Source organism: Coturnix japonica, chromosome 9 (assembly GCF_054131305.1).
Source record: "Coturnix japonica strain WE chromosome 9, WE-NBRP24, whole genome shotgun sequence".
Classification (NCBI taxonomy): Eukaryota; Metazoa; Chordata; class Aves; order Galliformes; family Phasianidae; genus Coturnix; species Coturnix japonica.
In genome coordinates, this window is record NC_140671.1 from 3842896 (window position 1) to 3863081 (window position 20186).

Sequence of the window (20186 nt, forward strand, 5' to 3'; positions counted from 1 at the left end):
GCACTCTGGTACTTATTTCCCCCCCCCCCCTCCCTCCATGAGTCTGCAGTCCCTCCTGACTTTGTATCACCTGTCAGTTTAACAAACGTATTCTCCATTCCATTAACCAGATTGATAATGAAAATATTGAATAGAGATGGACAGGAGCCAGCCCTGCAGAGACTCAGATTTTTCTGGGAATCAGAGATAAATGTGCTGCTCCATAAAGCCTCGACTCCTCTTTTAAGCACCAGTACCATTTGCACCATTGGCTTTCTTACAGGCACCATGCGCTCAGCACCCACAGCAGCACAGTGCTGCAGCCAAGTTTCTGTGGTGTCTGAAGCTCTGCAGACCCTGGGCTAATGCTGGAATTGCAGTTAATGGAGAAGCATCCCATTTAATGTAGGTAAATGTGGGGCCTTTTGCTCACAGTGCCCTTGTGAGGCACTGCAAGGCCTTCAGCACTTCCCTGCTCATCACGCAGGTTGGTAAAGGATGCAAACACACAACTCAGAACAGAAGTTGCTGAGTTTTTTTCCCCCCATTTAGCTTTCTAATCACAGCTAGATGAGCTTGAAAATGCAGCTCTGCGTTATGCAATAACGCACTGAGAGCAGGGGGGAGTTTGCATAAGCTGCATGCAGTAACCAAAGGCTTTGCTTCCCCCCTTCTGCTGGGGGGCAAAAATAAAGAAAACAAAGCAAAACAAAACCACAAGGGCACACAAAGCAACTAAAACCTCTGTCCTCTAAGAGATGCTCACTTCCAGCAGCCTTTTGTTCCGTTTCAGTCATCCATCTACCAACAATATTCACAACAAGAGCAGAGCAGGCTCAGTTTGCAGAGAGCTGTGCTCACCTCCACAGAAGCCATACAGTTTTCCTCCCCCCAAAACTCTGCTTATAACTAAATAAATCAAAATGCAGGAAAGGTTGGTCCTCCAGCTGAGGGTCTGGAGTTTCCTTTCGGAAGGGACAAGGCCTTTATTTAGCTATTAGAGTGGAGAAAAAACATTCTTGACAAGAAACGGAGCAACAAAAACCTCCAGAATTAATAAACTGGACTTCTGGGTGCATTTTAAAACAATAAACCATTTTGCAGAGAGCCCACATACGATGTTATGGCCCAATACAAATCCAGATAGTAATAAACACTTCAAAAGCACGTTTAGAATGGAAACGCTAACAAATCCTTAACTAATGGAGAACAGTTTGCCAGGCAGCTCCACAATGTTAAATTAATCCTTAACACGTCTTAATATATTTTTTTTCCCCCTATTCTACTGGGTCATTTAATAACGTGATAACTCATTTCTTCCCTCCGCCTTCATCCCTCACATTGCCATGGAGACAATTGTGAATCAGATATAAATACAAATACTCTAACGCCGTGGCACCACATGTTCTTCTGATCCGCTGCCAGGACCATTTTAAAATCACAGGAATTCACAGGAGCGCAATAATTAACAATTCATTTTGCTCCGAAATCACTTCTTTTCAGCCCGTTTCCTGGTGATTTGCTAACTCAGGGCCGCTCGCAAACATGAGCAACAAATTAAAAGTTCCGTGCTTCCTTCCCAACGCACGCCTTGCTCCTCCATCTGCAGCAGGGCTGCAAACAACCCGTGCACCCCAGCCAGCACCGCGCTTCCTTCTGCAGCCTTAGCAACTCAGCTGGTTTTTAATGGCAATCCATTTTAAGTCACTTTTTACCACTTAGAATCGAGTTTACTGCTGCTCTCTATTATGAGAAGTGGTAAAACCAGTGCAATTTGTTTATGAAGCCGGCATAGCAGTAGGAAGATTAGGATTAATTATGCGTTAATGATCCATGCACCCCCTAACTGCTACCCACTGGCAGAACTTCCCCATGTGTTTCAGCCCTTGAAGCCAGTGAAGATCCCACCATCCCAGCCATTACAAAGGCTCTCACCCAACCCAAAACGTTAGCTGCTGCTACAGAAAGCCCTCTATTAAGCAGCACTGTTGCACATCGTTCAGCCTCACTGACCCTGTCCAGCACAGCATCCCAAGAGCAGAGCCTCGTGTTTCTCTGCACAGCATCTTCTGTCTTCCACTGCTATAGAAGCAGAAAGGCCACCGTGGGCCGCCCGAGCTATTAATCATTGCCACCTTCCTGCCTTTAAAACACATAGGCAGCAGCTCTGCAAACACCTCCGTGTGTCACAGGGAAATCTCACAAACATGAGGTCTTGTAAAAAAAAGGCCCCCAGTTCTAATAACTACTTTGTCCATAAAGAGTCAAAGTGATTTAAGAGCTCAACTCTGACTCTCAAGAGCAACATAAGCACCTACGGAGTTTAAGTAATTGCATACTCAACAACTCAGAGCTTGCCTTCCCAATATAACTCCTGCTGTAACGGCTCATTTTAATTACTGATGCAGCAGGTAACGGCTTGATACCAGCCCCATCCTTTTGGTGACCTACAGTGATCCTAGAGCAGAACAGGGGTAGGAAGAGGAGTGGGGGTGGGGGGGAAGAAGAATGAGGAAGAAGAAAGGTCACAGTTTAGCACAGAGGAGCTGCTCAGGGCTGTCCCCTGGGGGCACAGCACATGGCCAGCCCCACCAGCTGTCAGCACACACAGCTTCCTCAGCAGCTGCTCCAGCACAGCTCTGCCCTCTCCTCCTCTGCAGGAACTCGCAGGTGGACAAGAGCTGGATGGGATGCTTCAGAAATGGGACACTGGTGCACTCGAGGTATTCACCCTTTCTCCATCAGCACACAAGGGATGAAAGCACTTAAATCCGTCTTCCAATCCAAATGTTAAGTAAATACAATAGGTACTAATTGGATCAAAACTTAACAGGGTCCCTATGGTTGGCAACCAGAAAGGAAAGATAAATACAGGGCTCCAGTTTTGCTGAAGGTGAATTCGGTCTTTAATGTTCCCCTGACACAAGGTGAGAGACCCAGTGCCTTATCAAGCAAAGCAAGATGTGCTGGGAGACACAAATAACCTGAAGAAGCAGGAAAAACGCATGGTGTTCTGTTCTGCCTGGTTGATAACACTCGGAGCAGGGACACACGGGCAAAGCACCTTCAGGTTCCCAGCAAATGCCAAAGAGTAACAGAGGACAAGGCTGAGGATGGGGAGGGCTGGGGCAGAATGGACTCTCTCTCACTTTCTGCAGTTTTACCTGAATTATGTGCTCACACTAAGCAGCCCTGAGTGGATTCAGGGAAGGGAAAGTACTACAGGAGCCTCAGCCTCCTGCATGGCAACATTCACATCACAAAGAGCATCAACACAGGGCAGGGGTTTTGGTTGACAAAAGGGCTTATTCTACTGACTAAGTCTGACGGTTTGTTGTACTTGCTAAAAACTTGTTTGACACCTACAGCTTGGCTAAGAAATGTGGAAATAAAGATGAGATCCTAATCAACACGCAGCCTAACCCTGGAAGGAAAGCAAGACGTAACAGTGCCATGCTGCATATCCACTATCCCAGTCAGATATATCCATGATTCATGGTACTTCTGAACACCAGGCATCCTCCACCCCACGCATGGGGCTCTGAAAGAGCCTGAAAATATTCCAGTGATGGAATGAATCCATCTGCTGGCCTTACCCATCACTAGAGGCATTCGAGGCCAGGCTGGATGGGGCTTTGGGCTGCCTGATCTGGTGAGGAACAGCCAGCCCACAGCAGGGGGTGTGACTGGGTGATCATTAAGGTCTCTCCCATCCTACGATTCTCTGACCTCAACCACGGTGTCTGCTAATAAACCTCACAGACTAACCCTGGCCTCAACAGTGGGCTTTTAGAAGAATATACCACCTCTTGAAGAAGCACCACACATGGATGGGGAAACCCATGGGACCGGGGGAGGGCTGTGCATGGAGCTCACTCACATCCCCCAGGCACACTGCCAGCACTGCCCTGCAATGCCCATCATACATGGGGAAGCAGCAGTGCCATGGGTGCCCAGCTGGCAGCACAGCCCTCACCCACAGCACAGCTGGAGCCAGCAGCTGTATGAGGTCGTCCACCCGGCTCAGGGCAGCCAGGCAGCAGTTACAACGGCAGCCTCATTTTGCAAACATTATCTCTGCTTTACAACCAGAGAATTGAGACATGCACAGACCAAACGTCCTCTGAAATTCGGAGCCGGCTGAGTGCAGCTCTCCCGATCCCTGCCTAATAACTTAAAACACACGGCTATCTCCTACTCTCCTCTGTCGAAATACCTCAGTAATCATTAAAGATTCAAAAGGGAGTAGGAAAGCTTACGCACCAATTAAGCCGTGTTTCAGCAAAGTATCATTTCTGTGATGGATGCCCCGCTATGTCCCACGCGCTCCTTCTGCAGGGCTTTGCCTTCCATCAGCTGCCACAGCGCAGAGTTAATGACACGCGAGCTTCCACCCTCGTTAGGATGCTGTTGCCTGCCTTTGCCCATGACGGCTCCCCGTATTTATTAGTGGTTTGATAACAAAGCGAAGCACTTGTGAAACCGGCCCCAAGCTCCGCTCAATGACCTGTGAATTAACTGTAAATATAATTAGAGCTGTACCTCACACTCAGGACTGGGAGGAACAGGAGGTCTGCCCCAAAGCTGTTACTACAGCAAGTCCAGGGCTGATAAAAATAGCAGCCTGAGCTAAAAGAGCAGAATTAATTACATCAACCGCAAAAACAAGCTCCACAGAGTTAGTCAGTGGTTGTGCTCCTCCACTTCAAAACAGAGAGGAAATTTCTCCATCCTCCCCGCACTGTTTGAGGAACCAACGATGGCTCAAGATGCTGCCGTGCCCACCCACTGCATTACTGACTTTGCCAATGCTCCATCCAGCACATCTCAGGCATGGGGGAAAAACAAGCCCAACAGATCCCCCAGCTGAACGCCATCCACACCCTGACAGTCAAACCCAGACTGCTGTAGGATGGCAAACACAGCCATCACAAGAAGGCAAAGCCCAACCCCAACAGGGATCCAAAGCAAGGTGAGCAGTGCTGCAAATCCCACCCCCAGGGCACAGAGGGGACTGCAGCAGCAGTAGGGCACACCATGGATAAACACAAGCAATCCCAAGTCCCTGCACCCACCCTCACATTTCCACATAAATCCCAGTCCAGTGAGGCAGGCAGCATGCCATAAATCGAGCAAAAAGCCTCGTAACATAATGTCTCCTTGTGTTGCCTCCTCCCATAAACAAGCAAGATTTATGCGTTCCTGGGGCTAATAACAAGAGCCATTTGTCTTTATTTCTGCACGTAACTAATAGAGACACCAGCAACATTGATGAGCCTCGTGGGATTAATTACCAACGCCGTTTTCAAAGGGGTATCTCTGGACTTGCATTCCTTCATATGGCAGGAAACGTCAAGCATTTTTCAAAGCAGGGGATGAAATTTCATTTAAGAGACCAATGGCCCATGTGAGCGCAATCATTACCGGGCTCAGGAGCGGCCTAGCGAAAAATTACAAGTGTCCAAAAAGGTTGACGACTTTCTCAAGTTTTTTTCTTTAATTCCTTCATTTTCCAGATATTAAAGCAACACAGTGAATCCAATCTGACAAGACCAAAAAGAGAGAACAACCCAGCAGGTCCGTAAAGGACCGGCCTGACCTGATGGTGCCCAGAATCATGCTAGTTCCCCTCAGACACCCACTCTGTCCTGGAAACACAAAACTTACTCCATCCACTTAAACTCAATGCCTTTTTTATCTTACAATTCCAGTCCTAAACCCTCCCCAAGGCATGATTCACCCCAATTACCCAACACTCAGCCCCAGCAAGCCATGGTTCCTTTGCATGCTGCTCAACCCAAGACTTCATCCTCCTTTTGCACCTTTTAACCTTCGTGTGCCTCAGCCTCTGGCTTTCAGGATGGTCCTATCTCCAGAGTGAATCACACGAACAAGAAAATAATCCAGAACATCTCACAATGCCAAAATAAATCCAAGAGTCAGGTGGGTTCGGGACCCCACAGCCTCATGTCTTCCATAGGTTCACCTTGCTACAGTGCAGGATAACCAGACAAGGGGTGCAAGGACGGGGACAGGCTGGAGATAGGGGTGACAAAGTTTAACTTGGTAAATACGAGCTCTCACCAAGGCGACACAAACAGAAATGAGTCATTTACTTCATTTATTTTACGAAAAAGTTGAATAAAGGTTAATAGAAAATTAGTCATCTTGCCTCCGTGGTTTTTTTTCCCCACCCAGCCTACATAATTTAATTAAAACCGTGCTATGGAGTTCCAGAGGATGATTAAAAATAACCTCTCGTTTTCCATTAAACTCCTTCGGTTTGCACAGGAGTTCCTATAGAACCTTATTAAATTTCTGTTTACCTCCGCTACGTTTCATTTTTATTCCATACATCTTTTTTCTTAAGTCCAAAGGGATTTTGTGACGGGGATGGCTTATTAAATAAATATTATTTCCCACTGCTGGCAATCCAGCCTTTAGATCAACATTAGATCAGTGCAGAACATCCACAGGGGGAAAATTGTTTAAAAAGCAACATTATTGGCTTCTCTCCCCCCTGAATGGGAGACAGAAAGACCTTTTCTACTTATGGTTGCTGTAACCCAGCTGAAGAAGGCTTGGTATGGCTGTTGGGGTTTTTTTCAGCCTTCTCTGTATTTTAATTTCACGTTGGCGCATGCGAGAACACAACCCATAGCAACTCAGCTCTGCAGGCTCACAGAACGCCAAGAATGGCTTTTTTTCCCCAGCGTTCTCACCCAGTTGCTGTGGAGCTAAAGCACGGAGCTATGTAGCACTTATTAAAACAAGGCCGAGTTGCTCTACAGCAGGTAGGGTATATTCAGCAAACCCAAGGAAGAACATGGAGCTCGCAGGCACATGAGACCTCTGTATGATGCAAAGGACAGCCCCATGTCCTTGCTCCAGCAGCAGAGCTCGTGCTGTCGCTCTCCCTGAAAAGCTGCCCGAGCTAATTCTGAGCTCAGTCCATCTGTGCTAAGCTTGAGGCAAACGGGACACCCAGAAAGGCTCATACGATGCAGACAGGTTTATTCTTGGGCACGAAAGAGCTGCACCAGACCTATTTCTTTTTAATTTTTCTTTTAAGGAACACCAATAACTTAGTAGGGGCTGCTTTTCCTTAAGGCCCACAATGAAATCCTCAAGTCCTTCAGCCCTGTCTAGCTGCCATAGACTCTGTTCCCCAACACTTTATTGCCATTGAGCATTGCCCATCTTAACATAAGATTTTCTTTTCTGAACAGAATAGAATTATCCCTAATTTGAATTCCACGGCGCAACGGAAACAGCCTGTAAAACCTTACAAAGAAGCCAGTTCCCTCCAGCAGAATGGAAGATATATTGGGCTTCAGGACTGTGCAGAGCAGAACATAAAATTAAAATAACAGACATCATAGAGTTTGATAGCATCTTCCAATCTCAAAGATCCCAAAAATACATTACTAACTGCGACAGCCATTCCTCTGTCAGATGACAGTGTATCTCCAAAGTGAACCGTACAGTCAGGAGGGGAGTTTAGAAGTCTTTATGTAAATGGAAGCTGTTTGCTGAATGCTCTCAGTCCTATGGGGAGCCCAGCAGCACACCAAGGTCAGAGCAGCCCCTCTAGGTGCACCTGCTGCTCCAGCCCATCAAGGGTACATCTGCATTTATTCTCACCAGCAGAGAAACACCATCCCATAAGCGTATTTTCATCAGCATTATAATTCAGGCTCCTCATTTTCTTTGCTCTCCCCTGTACTTAATGGCGAAGGAACACATTCTGTGGTTAAGAATTGGTATTGCTATAAAGCGGCGTAATAACAACATCCTTCCTCAAACCACAGCTCCCAGAGGCTCCTCGTGGGATGGTTTAATCGAGAAATGATAGTTAATAGATGCTTTAGCATCTTCATTAGTGCCTTCTCCTTCTTAGCTCCAGTTTTAGAGGAGATAAAAAGAAAACGAGCATGAACTGTTCTAAAAAGCCACTGAAGCTCCCAGGTCAGTGCTGGCGAGTCAAAGCAGACCAACAGAGGGGGATGATTCTGAAACTCTCATTCCTCACTTTTATTATATGTCTTTTACAAATAAGCTTGGTTTATCCTTTATCCTCTTTGGGCAGACACGGGAGAGTCAGATCTATACTCAGCTTCCACACAGAGAAACTCATTCTAAGAAGACGGTGGGGTTTTTTTTTTTGTCCTTAATGCAAAACCTAGAATTCAATTTTTAGGTCTCTCAAATACCTCCCGATGCTGATAAACAGGAACATAATCCAAGCAAAATAAGTGTCTTGAATCCTCACAGCTAAATTCCAATTTCTGTGCAAATTTCCAGCGTTGCCTTTCCAGTCCCAAGAGCCTCAAACATTGCACAACAGATAGGAAAGGCAGCGAACCCGATCTGTTCTGCTGAGTACATAACATGTCACGGAGCGCTGCTGAGGAAGGTGCAGAATTAGCCACTGAAGCACCTCTGTGATCAATGGCAAAAACCACAGGGCTCTCCCCAGCCACCCAGCGGGGCTCCAAACCCTGACATTTGCTTTAGCAGCTCTTGCTTTCCGAGTGTTAATTTGCTCGTGCAGCATTTCACAGCTCTGGAACAGCAGCAAAGCACGGCACCTTGGAATCAGAAGCCCAAGTACCTCCCTATTTCTCCTACCTATCCTGCAAGGATCTCCTGGCAGCTAATAATAAAAGGGAACCAGTGTGGTCTGATTCTCAGGTGGTGCTGTGAGGAGCCAGGAGTTGGACTCAGTGACCCTTATGGGTCCCTTCCAACACCCAGACAGCCCACAACCCCCAGCCAATCCCATAAAACAACCATCCCTACAACCAGGGAGACCCCATTCTGCATTTCTGTGAGTCATGCTCCCCCTGGTTGTCCTGGGATTTGTTTGAGCAAAGTAACAGGCTGCAGAACAAGGATCCGTGCAACCTGGGACAGCAAGCAGATGCAACATGGCAGCCCCTTCCATAGGAAAAGCATGGGTTTATTAGTTAATCCTGTCCTCGTGGCATCACAAGTGCGCAGCTATGTATGGGAACCCACAGGACCAGAAGGGATGGATTATGGTGGGCATGCAGGATGCTTTACCAACATGCAATAGCATCCCTCCCCAAAACCAATAAATATATAAACAGGATTTCATACTTCCTCAAAATGGATTTCAGCTTTGGCTATATGCCCTCTGCCACCCACCTTCTGTAACCACTTTCCATCCAATTTAATGCAGTACGATAAATATGAGCAAGGCCTTCATGCTGTCCTCACACCACTGGACAACCCTGGCTGCAACCACAGCTCACGCAGCTCTAAACTGCCTCACTGAGATGATAATTCCCTCTGCTGGGACAGAGGGAAGAAAAACTGCTGCAGGTGAGGACTGGAAATACATCATTTCACTGCTGGAAATGCCATCCCACCCAACACACCGTGTTCTGACCCATGGAGGAAACACATGAGGACTTATTGCAGAGCACAGCATTAAAGCATCTGAGTTGGTATAGAGAATTATCCTAAGAAGGGTGAGCAGAAGTGGGACAAAACCTGCCATGACCAAACTTTGCTTTGCTTGAACATCCTGCCAGCCAAACATCAGAGCACATCCCACCTCCCCAGAGTTTTGCCTTTCTATAGGCACTTACAGGACAAGTAGGAAGGAAAATCCTAATGTTACAAGGAGCCACTGGAGGCCAGCTGGGATAAAAGGGACGTGGCAGTGCCTGCTCCTCCAGCACCCCATGCCAGGACGGTGCCAAAAGCCACCTGCATGCACCACATGCTGCTACACACCATGCATGATCCATAGGGCTGCACACACACCGTTACCTGGGGACACGTAGGAAACTGCTGCCAAGGTAACACGGACAGGAATACAGAGCAGCCAGGGGAGCACCACAGCCAGGAACACGGCGCCTTTCCTCAGGTTATGTTTCCATTTCCTCTCTCATAACCCTCCTTGGTTATTAACATATCAAATATTGCGGCTCTATAATTTGACATCTTTTTGCATTATTTTTTTTGGAGAACTAAGATCCAAGGTTTTCACAGCTCCGCTGAAAGAAAGAAATTCTCATTACTGACGAGGCTGAGAGATTTCTTACACAAGGGCTCTCCAGAGAAGACATATTTTTGTGAGTCAACAGCATATGTCGCTCTCAGAAAATACAGCATCTGAATGAGATATTTCCCCGCTCCTTTTATTTAACGAACAAACAGAACCAATCCTCAGCACGTCCCCTCGCAGCTCTGCCTGGTGAGGCAGCAGTTAAGCCGGTGCTCAAACTTCTCCACGACAGGCAGAGCATTTCCCAGCACTGCCACGGGTCCAGGGAGAATGGATGTGCAGGGCAAACAAAAGGATTTATTTCCCTTCTTATGATAAGATGACAATTCAGGAGCCCAGCAAATCCTGAAAGAGAAGTCTCTGGAGGATGGTCTCAAACAGAAATGAGCCTGGGCGCCGCTGCTGCTGTTTTGCCGATGGCTTTTATATCCCCACAGCCACCAGCAAAGGGAAGACTGGGTCCCGGGGGGGAGCAAGGTTTGGTTGCAGCTCCCACACCATGCACCCACCTCACACAACACCTCCTGCATCATTCGTCCCATTGCCTATCACTGTTATCCTTGCAGTGACAGAACCAACAGAGGGAGTGATGCAAGGGAGGCGAGGTGGAACCACTGGGACCAGGCACAGTGTTCTCACCCACAACCATCCCCAAGGTGGCAAAGGGAGATGAGGACACCAAGGTGAAAGCCTGGTCATGGTGGGCTGCGGCTGCTGTGCAATGCCACAGAAGAGAAACTAACATTTGCCTCCAGTTCCCCATCATGTGTCTGAAAGGCTTGGAGTCAACCCAAGGGTATTCACAAGGGCTGCACGTTTGTGTGTGGAAAATGAAAGTTCTCTGAGAACCACCTCCAAACACCAACACTGCACAAATGCTGCACCAATAGCACTGCATCTGTACATACCTAATGTCCCTGGGCTCCAAACCACATAAAGAAAGTAAAATCAGCAAGCAGAGGTATGCCAAGCACCTCCTTTACAGATGCAAGATAAATACAAGAAGCATTTTATCCCCATAGCTCCATTTTGCTCAGAACCAATCGCACAGCCCTTCCACTCCAACTCAAGACCAGCCAACACAGAGTAGGATGCTTTGTGCCAAACGCTCAATGACATCCATACATTCATGAACTAACCCAACCGCCACTCGATGCGATGCAAAGTGTTTGGCGGTCAATAGCCGCGAGCATCGATCCCTGCAAGCAGCGCTCCCCAGCCCCAGCCCCCCCAGGAGCCTCTGCCTGCACAGCTCCACGGTCACCGCCATCTCCCGCAGTCAATGCCATCGATGGGGCTGCAGATGGAAGCCCAGCGTGCAGCTGTGGTGCCCACAGGGGTTGCTCAGCAGTGCTGCCTGCACCCGGTGATAGGAGAGGGTTGGGCAGCAAGCAAAGCACAAGCAGGGAGAGGCACGAGGAACTGCTGCAAGTGAAATAAACAGCGAGTGCTCCACCTTTTCTAAGAGGTTTGTAGAGATTCAAGTCCACTGGTTATTATTAAAAGTGACCCACAATAGACAGAACAAATCTTCAGCTTCTATATTGTGGCCAAATAGCTCCAAACCTGTTTGGGAAGGGCCCACTGTGCATCCACTGTGTGTGAGCAGTGGGATCCTGCCCGGTGCCTCCAGCACCGCAGGGCTGCACACACAGCATCATCATAGGGCCATGCATGTCCCAGCAATGGCTGATGGGCACCGCCTGAGCATCCCCGTGTCAAACGCTGTCAGAGCAGCTGGGTTCTCAACTAATAGCTGTCAATCTCCATTTGTGTGCAAAGCTGCGAAGAGGGCTTTTATATTCCTCATAGAGATATAGAGCAGGCACTCCGATTTGGCTTTAAATGAAAGCATGAGATAATGTTGGCTGCCGGTAAACCTCAAAGACAGCATTTAAACAGCAGTAGAAACATTAGCAAAGACAAGAAATAGGCGCCTTCGGGTTGTTAGACCTTCAACTCTGCAACCCACATCCCACAAACTTCTTAAGCACACTGCAAGGCCCACATCCATCATCACTGCCATCCCCCAACGGGACCACGCTTGGGCAGAGGAAGCTATGTAAATCTGATGGCACAAGGCACACTCTTCTCTTAGTGATTCTTCTTAATTGTATTGTTATTTAGAGGAGGAGCCCTGGGATGCACGGCCACAGCTCCTCCACTGCAGCCTCTGCCTTCATGCCATGGATGGCACTGCTCAGCACCTTCCTCCTGCAGATCGCAGGGCAGTTCTCTAAAGCACCAGGTGTGGAAAGGTGCTGGTAGGAAGTATGGTTAAAAACAACAACAACCACCAGCAGAAACCTCGAGGTGAAAACCTCAAGTGCAGCAAAGCGATGGATTGGATGCAGCCCTCCAGCTACACCACCCCTGTCGCGTCACTTCTCTTCTCCCCTGAAGTTAAATTGAGGCAATTTTCATGAGTATGTTAAATTGGCAGGAAAAACTCAGAGCAAAGAACAGCTTGTTTCTGCTTTGGAAATCCCTCTCTCAGCCTCATCGGGGTCCTTGCCAGTACCCAGCATCTCCTCCGCCATTAAGTTATGCTCTGTGCTAGCAGAAACCCTCACTGAAAAGAAAAAGAAGCCATCAGTAATGACTCAGCCCTCATTGCAGGGTCACTTATGGGGATTTCAGCTGCCCATCACAGTGTGAATGAGGACCCCAGGCTGCCCGCATCGATCCCACAGGTGCTGATCTGATGAAACCAAAGCAATGCCCAGGGTGTGATTTTCAGGTGATAGGAAGATGTAACACTGCCTAAAATAACCCCCAGATCCTGCTGCAGAAGGGGGACGGGCACACCAATGTGTGCCTCTGCTTTATTACACACAGCAAGTGCAAATGCTGATGTTAAAACCCAACTGAGCTTGTCCTGCATGGAGAACAGAGCTCAGTGTGCCAAAACGGGACCCAAAAAGCTCAGAGCTCAGCACAGCCACATCTCCCTGCCCACCACATCCCACCCAAGCTGGGACAGCACCAGGCACACAGGGCAGGGACAGAAATACAGCAGCAGACACATGGATATCAGCTCCTCACTCTCCAGTGAGCACCCTGGGGCACCCCATGCAGCTGGAGCATCCCAACCCCTGCAGTGCGGGCAGACCCAAGGCACAGAGTTCTTTCATTTGCAGCATCTGGTTCCTTGGCAGGCTCCTCGGGCTATTCTGTCCCTAGCTGTTAAGCTGTCTCTAGCTCTGCTTCACAAGTTTGCTGCTCTTGGCGTGTAGCAGTCTTTTCTCATCTTCCCAGTCCATTATTTTGGCTGAATGTTACTCTTAGAGCACAAGAATCAGACCACTCTTATCTCCCAAAATAAGCAGTACCCGTGATGCTCTTTCAACACAAGCACTTGTTTTACTTCCCAGACACACTCAGGTGCCCACAGCCACTCTCACAAAGCACCATGCACTTGCAGCTCCACTGCAACCACCAAGACACCGTGAGCAACCTGGGAACGTTTGTATGGGTTCCACTCCCCCGCAGTGCACAGGGACACCCACAGCTCCATCAGGTGCTACGAGCCCCCGTCCAGCCTGACCTTGAGTGCTTCCCTCCCAGATCACAGCAGGGACACACAGGATCATTCACCCTGGGACTCAGGGTGCATTTATCCCTCCTGAAGGAATAATCCCATAAAGGAAAAATTACAACAGATCTCAGAGCATTTAAATGCATTTCCATAACCATTCATAACAATTCCCAGACAGCAGCCTTCATTAAGCTGGAGCAGAGGCTGAAAGCACCAATTAGCAGCAGAAGCATTAAGGAAGAAGGATGGTAGTCATCCCCAAGCTGCCTGGCTTTGCTGGAAGCAGCACAGGTCAGTGCTGGTGAGGCAGAGCACGACAGTCAGGACACAGAACCAGCTCAGGTCCCACAAAGGAAATAAAATGACTCTTTTTCCCCCCTCATTCTCTCTACTTCTCAACCGATTCCTTAGCTTTACACTGTGCAGTCCTGTCAATGGCCCATGGCAGCACCATCCTGCTGCTGAGCTCCCATATACAGCAGCAAAGTCACCGACTTCAACCCCTTCCCACAGATGTAACCTGCTCAGCCCCATTACAAGCTTGGTCAAACCAACAGCAAAGATCCTGACCAGCGCAACACGCAAACCAACAGACAAGATCAAATCAGCTATTTAGAGGATAAGTGTTATGGATTTTTGTTTTTCTAAGAGCCACGAGCAATTATTTTTTGAGCACAGAGATCTCAACCATCCATTTATCCCAAAAATAAAAGTGGGAGAAAGGGGAAATGATTGCTTTCTTCATTCTTTGTCAGGCTGCCGGCGCTGAAACAAAGTCAGAGGGCTGCCAGGAGATCTGCTTTGATCCAAGGAAGAATCGTCCTCAAACATTTCAAACCCACAGGGGGGGAAAAAAAAACAACAAGTCAAATCTTTCCACCACGATTCTAAAGATAAATACCTGAGAAACAAAAGAATCCCTCCTCCCTCATGCACAGGGTGCTGCTCTTCACCCCAAACACTGAGGGTGAAATGCTGTTGGGGTGAAGCAAAACTGGACCAGGAATGGCCAAGCCCGACATCATCATTCACAGCGAGTTAGAGATATTAAAATACATATATAAAAGATTCTACATCAGGAACCAATTTACTTCTGCTGCTCCACAGAGCAATCGTGCCCCAGGACCTGCAGCTAAATGGCTGGAGCTCACGAAACTGGAACAGCAAAGGCAGCGGCAGAGAACTTGAATAGCTTATGAAATTCAATTGAAATTGATGGCTGGGAAAAGGAAACATTTAACACCCTGCCAGGTTAACGTCAGAGCACACACACGTGTGCACATATACGTGCACTGGGGAAAGTGGGAGCTTGTTTTCTGCATGCTTACACGGCCATGACCACCACAGTGCTCAGGGAAGGAGACAGCACCTTCCTGCAGCACTTTAACCAACACTTGGGTATTCAGCACCCCAGACCCCCCTCTATGGGATCCTTTAACACAAAGCCCATTGTTTATGAAGGCAGCAGTGCACTGTCTGCAAGGCTGGGAGCCCACATCCATGCAGCTGCAGCATCCCACTGCTGGGGAGGTGGGAGCTCACTGCTGGCTGCTGCTGTGCCTTCAGGCACGGATCACATCGGTACAGAGCCCCATCTCTGATGAGCAATAGAGGAAAATTGGTGACAGGGGCGTGCTTCTCTATCAACTCCAAACTATCGCTTTGCAGAGGATTTTCACAGCTCAGCAGAAGGTGGAAAGAAAGACAAGATTATAACCACGCAGCAAAGAAGAACATAAGTCATTCTAATTTGCTTACAGTCGTCTTCTTGTTGGCTCGATCTTCTTAGACGAGTTGCCCTAACTGGATCCCCTTCAGACTCAGACAGCAAAACTCACATCAATGGAAGATGGATGTGGGTAAAACATTTAGGATTGGGCTCCCAACTCCTCCAGGACCCCCAGTGTGTGTCTGCTGGGGTTTGCATTCACTGCTGTGATCACAGCAAGCACTCAGCCACATGGAGGCAGATCTCTCCTCCATGGCACTGCCTCTAACATCCTCTACTTAAAGCAAGAAACCTGCAGCAGTTTTGTTCCTTTAAACACCAGGGGGCTGATTACTGTGCAATGAACTCAGGTTCCTCCCATGAGGACAGATGGGCTGCTGCTCTGCAGCCCCTCCACCTAAGCAGGGCTGAGCCTCAGGGGACCTTCAGCCCCTAACCCTAATTGCCAGCAGTGAGAGACTCACTAATGGCCCTGAGCATCATGAGGCACCTCCATAATGATGGGGAAACATGGGGTCAGGAGGAGAGCAAGAGCAGGGAATTGAGCACCAAAGGGCTCAGCAGGAACCCACTGCTGGTCTCCATCCCATTGAAGCCAAGCAGAAGCCCACAGCCCTCAGCCATGCCCTCCTGTACATCCCTTGTGTTATTCACCCCTGCTCAACCTCAGGGAGCAGCAGCGAAGCAGAGGAGGAAGCAGGCAATTCCCGGCCATCTGAAAGCTCCCTTTCTAAATCAAATCAATTTTTCTAACGTAATTTGCCTAATCTAAATCACTGACCCGTGCATTTTCTCACAATCCTTTGACAAGAGCTGCACCAATTGAAGCAAAGCTAAAACACTTCAACCAGACCAATTCATAGGAGTCTTTAGAGGAAATTCTTTCATCGCTGTAATTAATTCTTTAAGTACCACAGTGGGATGCTCAGAATTCAAACCCAGTCCGAGGAGTAATGATTATACTAATGGGAGAAGCTACGAAGTAAATAAATGCGAGTGCCCCGTTGGAAGAGAGAGCTTTCATAGGAGATAAGGGCAGGATGTGGTCCTGCACACTGACTGGGGCCCAGCTCACACCAATGAGCTCATCACAGCTCCAAGGGCATTGCATATGCAGATGGTTTTGCTGTGTGCTATACAGATGGGCTCTGAAAAGGTGTGGCTGCTGAATGGCTGCGCAACACAGCCCCTATAAGGACAGCCCTGCTCCCTACACACCAGGGCTGGGGGCTGATTTTCAGCATCACCTCCATCTCTTACCTTGTGCCAAAGGCTGCCCCATAACTCTTTCAATGGGGCAGAACCCCGCTCTGCTCCTGGTGCCCCCAGCACACAGACTGCAGCCCAGCAGCACCTGCTTCATCCCCCTCTGGGAGCTACAGATGGAAGAATGAATCACATTCGAAAAGGGGGGGAAAAAAAAGAAAGAAAAATGCCTCAACTGCAATAAAATTCGAGCTGTCTTCTGTTTCACTTGCTTTTTCCTTCCTTAATGATGGAGTTGAACCTTTCTTTGCACCGATATCACGGTAATAACTTTCAGCGGGCGACTCCAAAGCAAGAGACAGAAAATGAGTAACTGAGCTGCATTAACAAAAAAGAGGAGGAAACCTTTCTATATTAATTCTCGTGGCTGTCAGAGATGAGGATTTAATAACATTGGAAACTAAGCTGCTCCATTACTTCAAAGAGTAGAGCAGGATGCCTTTGTGCAAGGTGAGAGCCAACGCAATGGCCTTCTCTGCACCTGTGGAGCACAGCCCATGGCTCAGCACCACCAGCATCCACAGGCATCACCTTTTGTTGGGCTGCTTTGGAAACTGAGCAAGCTGAAGGTCTATAAAGGATGGCATTACATTGCCCCTCAGAAGAGACATGTGCACCTTGCCCGCCATTCCATCACCAAGATTTGGGAAGAAAGAGCTTTTAAAGACAGATAATAATCATAAAATAAAGGGAGAAAGGCGGACTCGAATCTGGAGCACATGATAAATTCATGAAGCTTCTGAAGGCTGTCAGGAATCAAACACGTTTACGTAAACAAAGAGAAGCTGAAAGTGTGAGGCAAGAGGATTTCTGGATAGCGTGGAAGAAATGTTAATATTGGCACTGCACCTGAGCCTGCAGCCCAACCTGTGTGAGCAGGAAACCCTCCGTGCATCACAGGGCCATTCCCAGCACTTCCAGCATCCCAGCTGGGAATAGGAATCCCCAGAGAAAGGGGACACACAGGGATCCCCCACCCCACCAAGAGGGTCCAGCACAAGGCAGGTCGGCTGGGTGCTGATCTCACCCCTGTGAGATGATGGAGATAAAAGCTGGAGGAGGGAGGACGGGGATGCCTGCAGTCACAGCAACACATCACAGCATGAGAAGTGCACGGAACATGTCTCACCACCACGCTAAGCCGCCTTAAACACAGAGCTGACGGCGCTCAGGGTGAGAGCTACGGAGCCCCTTATCATCCCCTGTAATAATACAGCACATTAATTGGGCTGCATTGATTTGTTTTTTAATGTAACTGTTTTGGCATCCAAACCTCAGGAGAATCGATCGATCGGCTGCAGTCAGGTGTCAGCGCATGGAGCTCTGCAACAGAACCTGATGAGCTGGAGAAAGCAAACAGAACCCAGGGCAATGTGGGCTCTCCCCTCCCAGAGGCCCCACGGTGCCCAGGTCAGAGCATTGCCCACACGATGCCCGAACCCAAAGCAGCTTCACCACCTGCACAGCAGCAGCTGGAGGTTGGCACAGACTGAAAGCAGAAGCCAAACACCTGAAATACATTGTCCTGATGGGTGTCACAGCTGGAGGCAGCCTGGTGATGTCAGGCTGACCCCAGTGCCCCTCAACCACATCCATGTGAAGTCTGATAGGGGCAAAATGCTGCAGCTCGCACTGACGTGCAGCAAATAACCCACAACTCCAGGGCTGCACTCTGCAAACCTGTTGTACGTACAGCAGCCAACACAGCTGCTCCTTGTTGCTCCTGACGAGCCTCACCACAACATGGAGGCACTCGTTATGCAAAGCAACATGGGGACAAGCACCCCAAAGCAAACACTGCCTGCCCCACAGCTCTCCTTCAGTCTGAACGCAGCGCCCAGACCCCCTATGGAGAACTATGGACCAATATCTGTGGCCTTAAGTCTCATGGCTGGATCACGACCTCCAGCAGCTGCCCCATGCTGAGCACACCTGGCTCAGCCCCATAGAGAGCTACAGCTCACACAGGTGTGTGTGGCACCCACCTGCTGTGCCCCCATTGCCCACCCCCACAGGGCACAGCCCAGCCCGGCGGGGGGCTCGCAGCCACAGCCCGCTCCCAGGCGGCTTTCCATATGCTGAAACACTCGGAGCCGTGCTGGAAGCATTACACCCACAGCCCGATCTCACCATGGTAGCTGCCCACACAGGAGGAGAGGGGAACAGCAGAGAAAAGATTACCATTAACGTGGCAAAGCAACGAGAGAAAAAAAAAAAAGAAAGCAAGAAAGAAAAGGGATAAGAACACATTCCTTCGCTGCTTTTAACTCTCTCCTTGGTTAAACGCAGAGCGCTCAGAGCGGAGCATCGCAGCGCCCGCAGCAAAACATCGCTGTGCCCAGCGCCCGGTGCGATCCCCATCACAGCCCGGGCAGGGCAAGGCCCCTCCAGCCCCACATCAGCCCCTTCTCACATCACTCTCCTCACCCCGCACTCGCTGCCCGCTCGGTTTCTCCCCCCCCCCCCGGTTCGTTTCGGAAGTTTCCCCGAGCCGCGGCCGAGCGGAGCAACGAGCGACCGCAGCCCCAGCGCTCCGACACCGCCGGGCTCCGAGCGGCCAATGCCGGGTACGGCAGGAGCGGAGCTGCCCCGGGAACCCCGTCCGAACCGGGACCGGGGGCTGCAAACGCAGGAAGGAAAACATAGAAGGTGTTACGACCCCTCCAAGGGCCCGACCTGCCCGCAACCCCAATTGCGTTACAAGTAATTGCGAGAAACCCCTCGGCAGCAGCTGCACAGCGCGGTCCCGGAGCGCTCCCCGTAACCCCCCCCCAGCGCTCGCGGACCCCCAACTCTTCCCCCACCCCCCTCAATGTCCCCCGACACGGAGCGGGCAGCGCACAGAACCGCATTCGGAAAAGCAAAGTGGGGTGAGTGGGAAGGGGATCAAATTAATAATGAGGAAATAATAAAAGAAATAACAAGAAGGGCAGAGTTGCCGGGTCGCGGCGGACGGGTTACCTCGGCAGAGGAGCAGCAGCGGCGGCAGGAGCAGCGCGGGGCCCGGGGGGAGCATCCTCGTCGCTCCATGCCCAGTAGTAGTCATCATGGTGCTGATTTATGGGCGCGGGGCGGGCGGGGGCCGGGGGTGTCGCGGCGCCGCCGGTAACCACTCCCCCGCCGCTCCCCCGCTCCGGAGCCCCGCGGGGGTGGGGATGGGGATGGGGACAGGGGATGGGGGGGGGGCACGGCCCCACCGCCCCGCTCTCACCGCCGCATGGCTCCGCTGCCCCCCGCTCACCTGCGGGGACGGGACTCTGAGCGAGGGCTCCGCACACGAGCCCGACCCGCTCCTCCACCGTCCCTCACCCCCCGCCCCCCTCCCTCCCCCCCGGGGCCCGCCCGAGGCCGCTGCCCCCGGGGCCCGGCCGGATCCCCCCGAGCGGCGGCGGCGGCGGGGGCTGCCCCGGGCGGCCCGAGCGGAGCGGAGAGAAGAGAACGGAGCTCGGTGGGGCGGAGGGAAGAGCGCGGCTCCCCCCTCGCGGCCAACGCCGTCACTGCGCGGAGCAGCCGGGCCGGGAGGGGCCCGAAGGGGTGGGACGAGATGGGGGCGAGAGGACGGGAAAAGAGAGCTGCAAACGGGGGCTGTGAGCGGCACTGGGCTCCTCCCCGGCTTTGCAAACACCGAGTTGTCC

At 50.2% G+C, this 20186-nt stretch overlaps 1 protein-coding gene across 1 annotated transcript in view; it reads right to left on the bottom strand.

Moving 5' to 3' along the window:
• The window catches only part of LOC107321483 (transmembrane protein 132B-like), a 169185-nt gene extending 149201 nt beyond the window's left edge, over nucleotides 1–19984 (bottom strand). The window contains exon 1 of the mRNA XM_015878432.3: nucleotides 19513–19984. Coding sequence (XP_015733918.1) covers nucleotides 19513–19600 — 88 coding nt within the window. The 5' untranslated portion in view covers nucleotides 19601–19984. The remainder of the gene's footprint in view (nucleotides 1–19512) is intronic.
• Nucleotides 19985–20186: the final 202 nt, after the last annotated feature.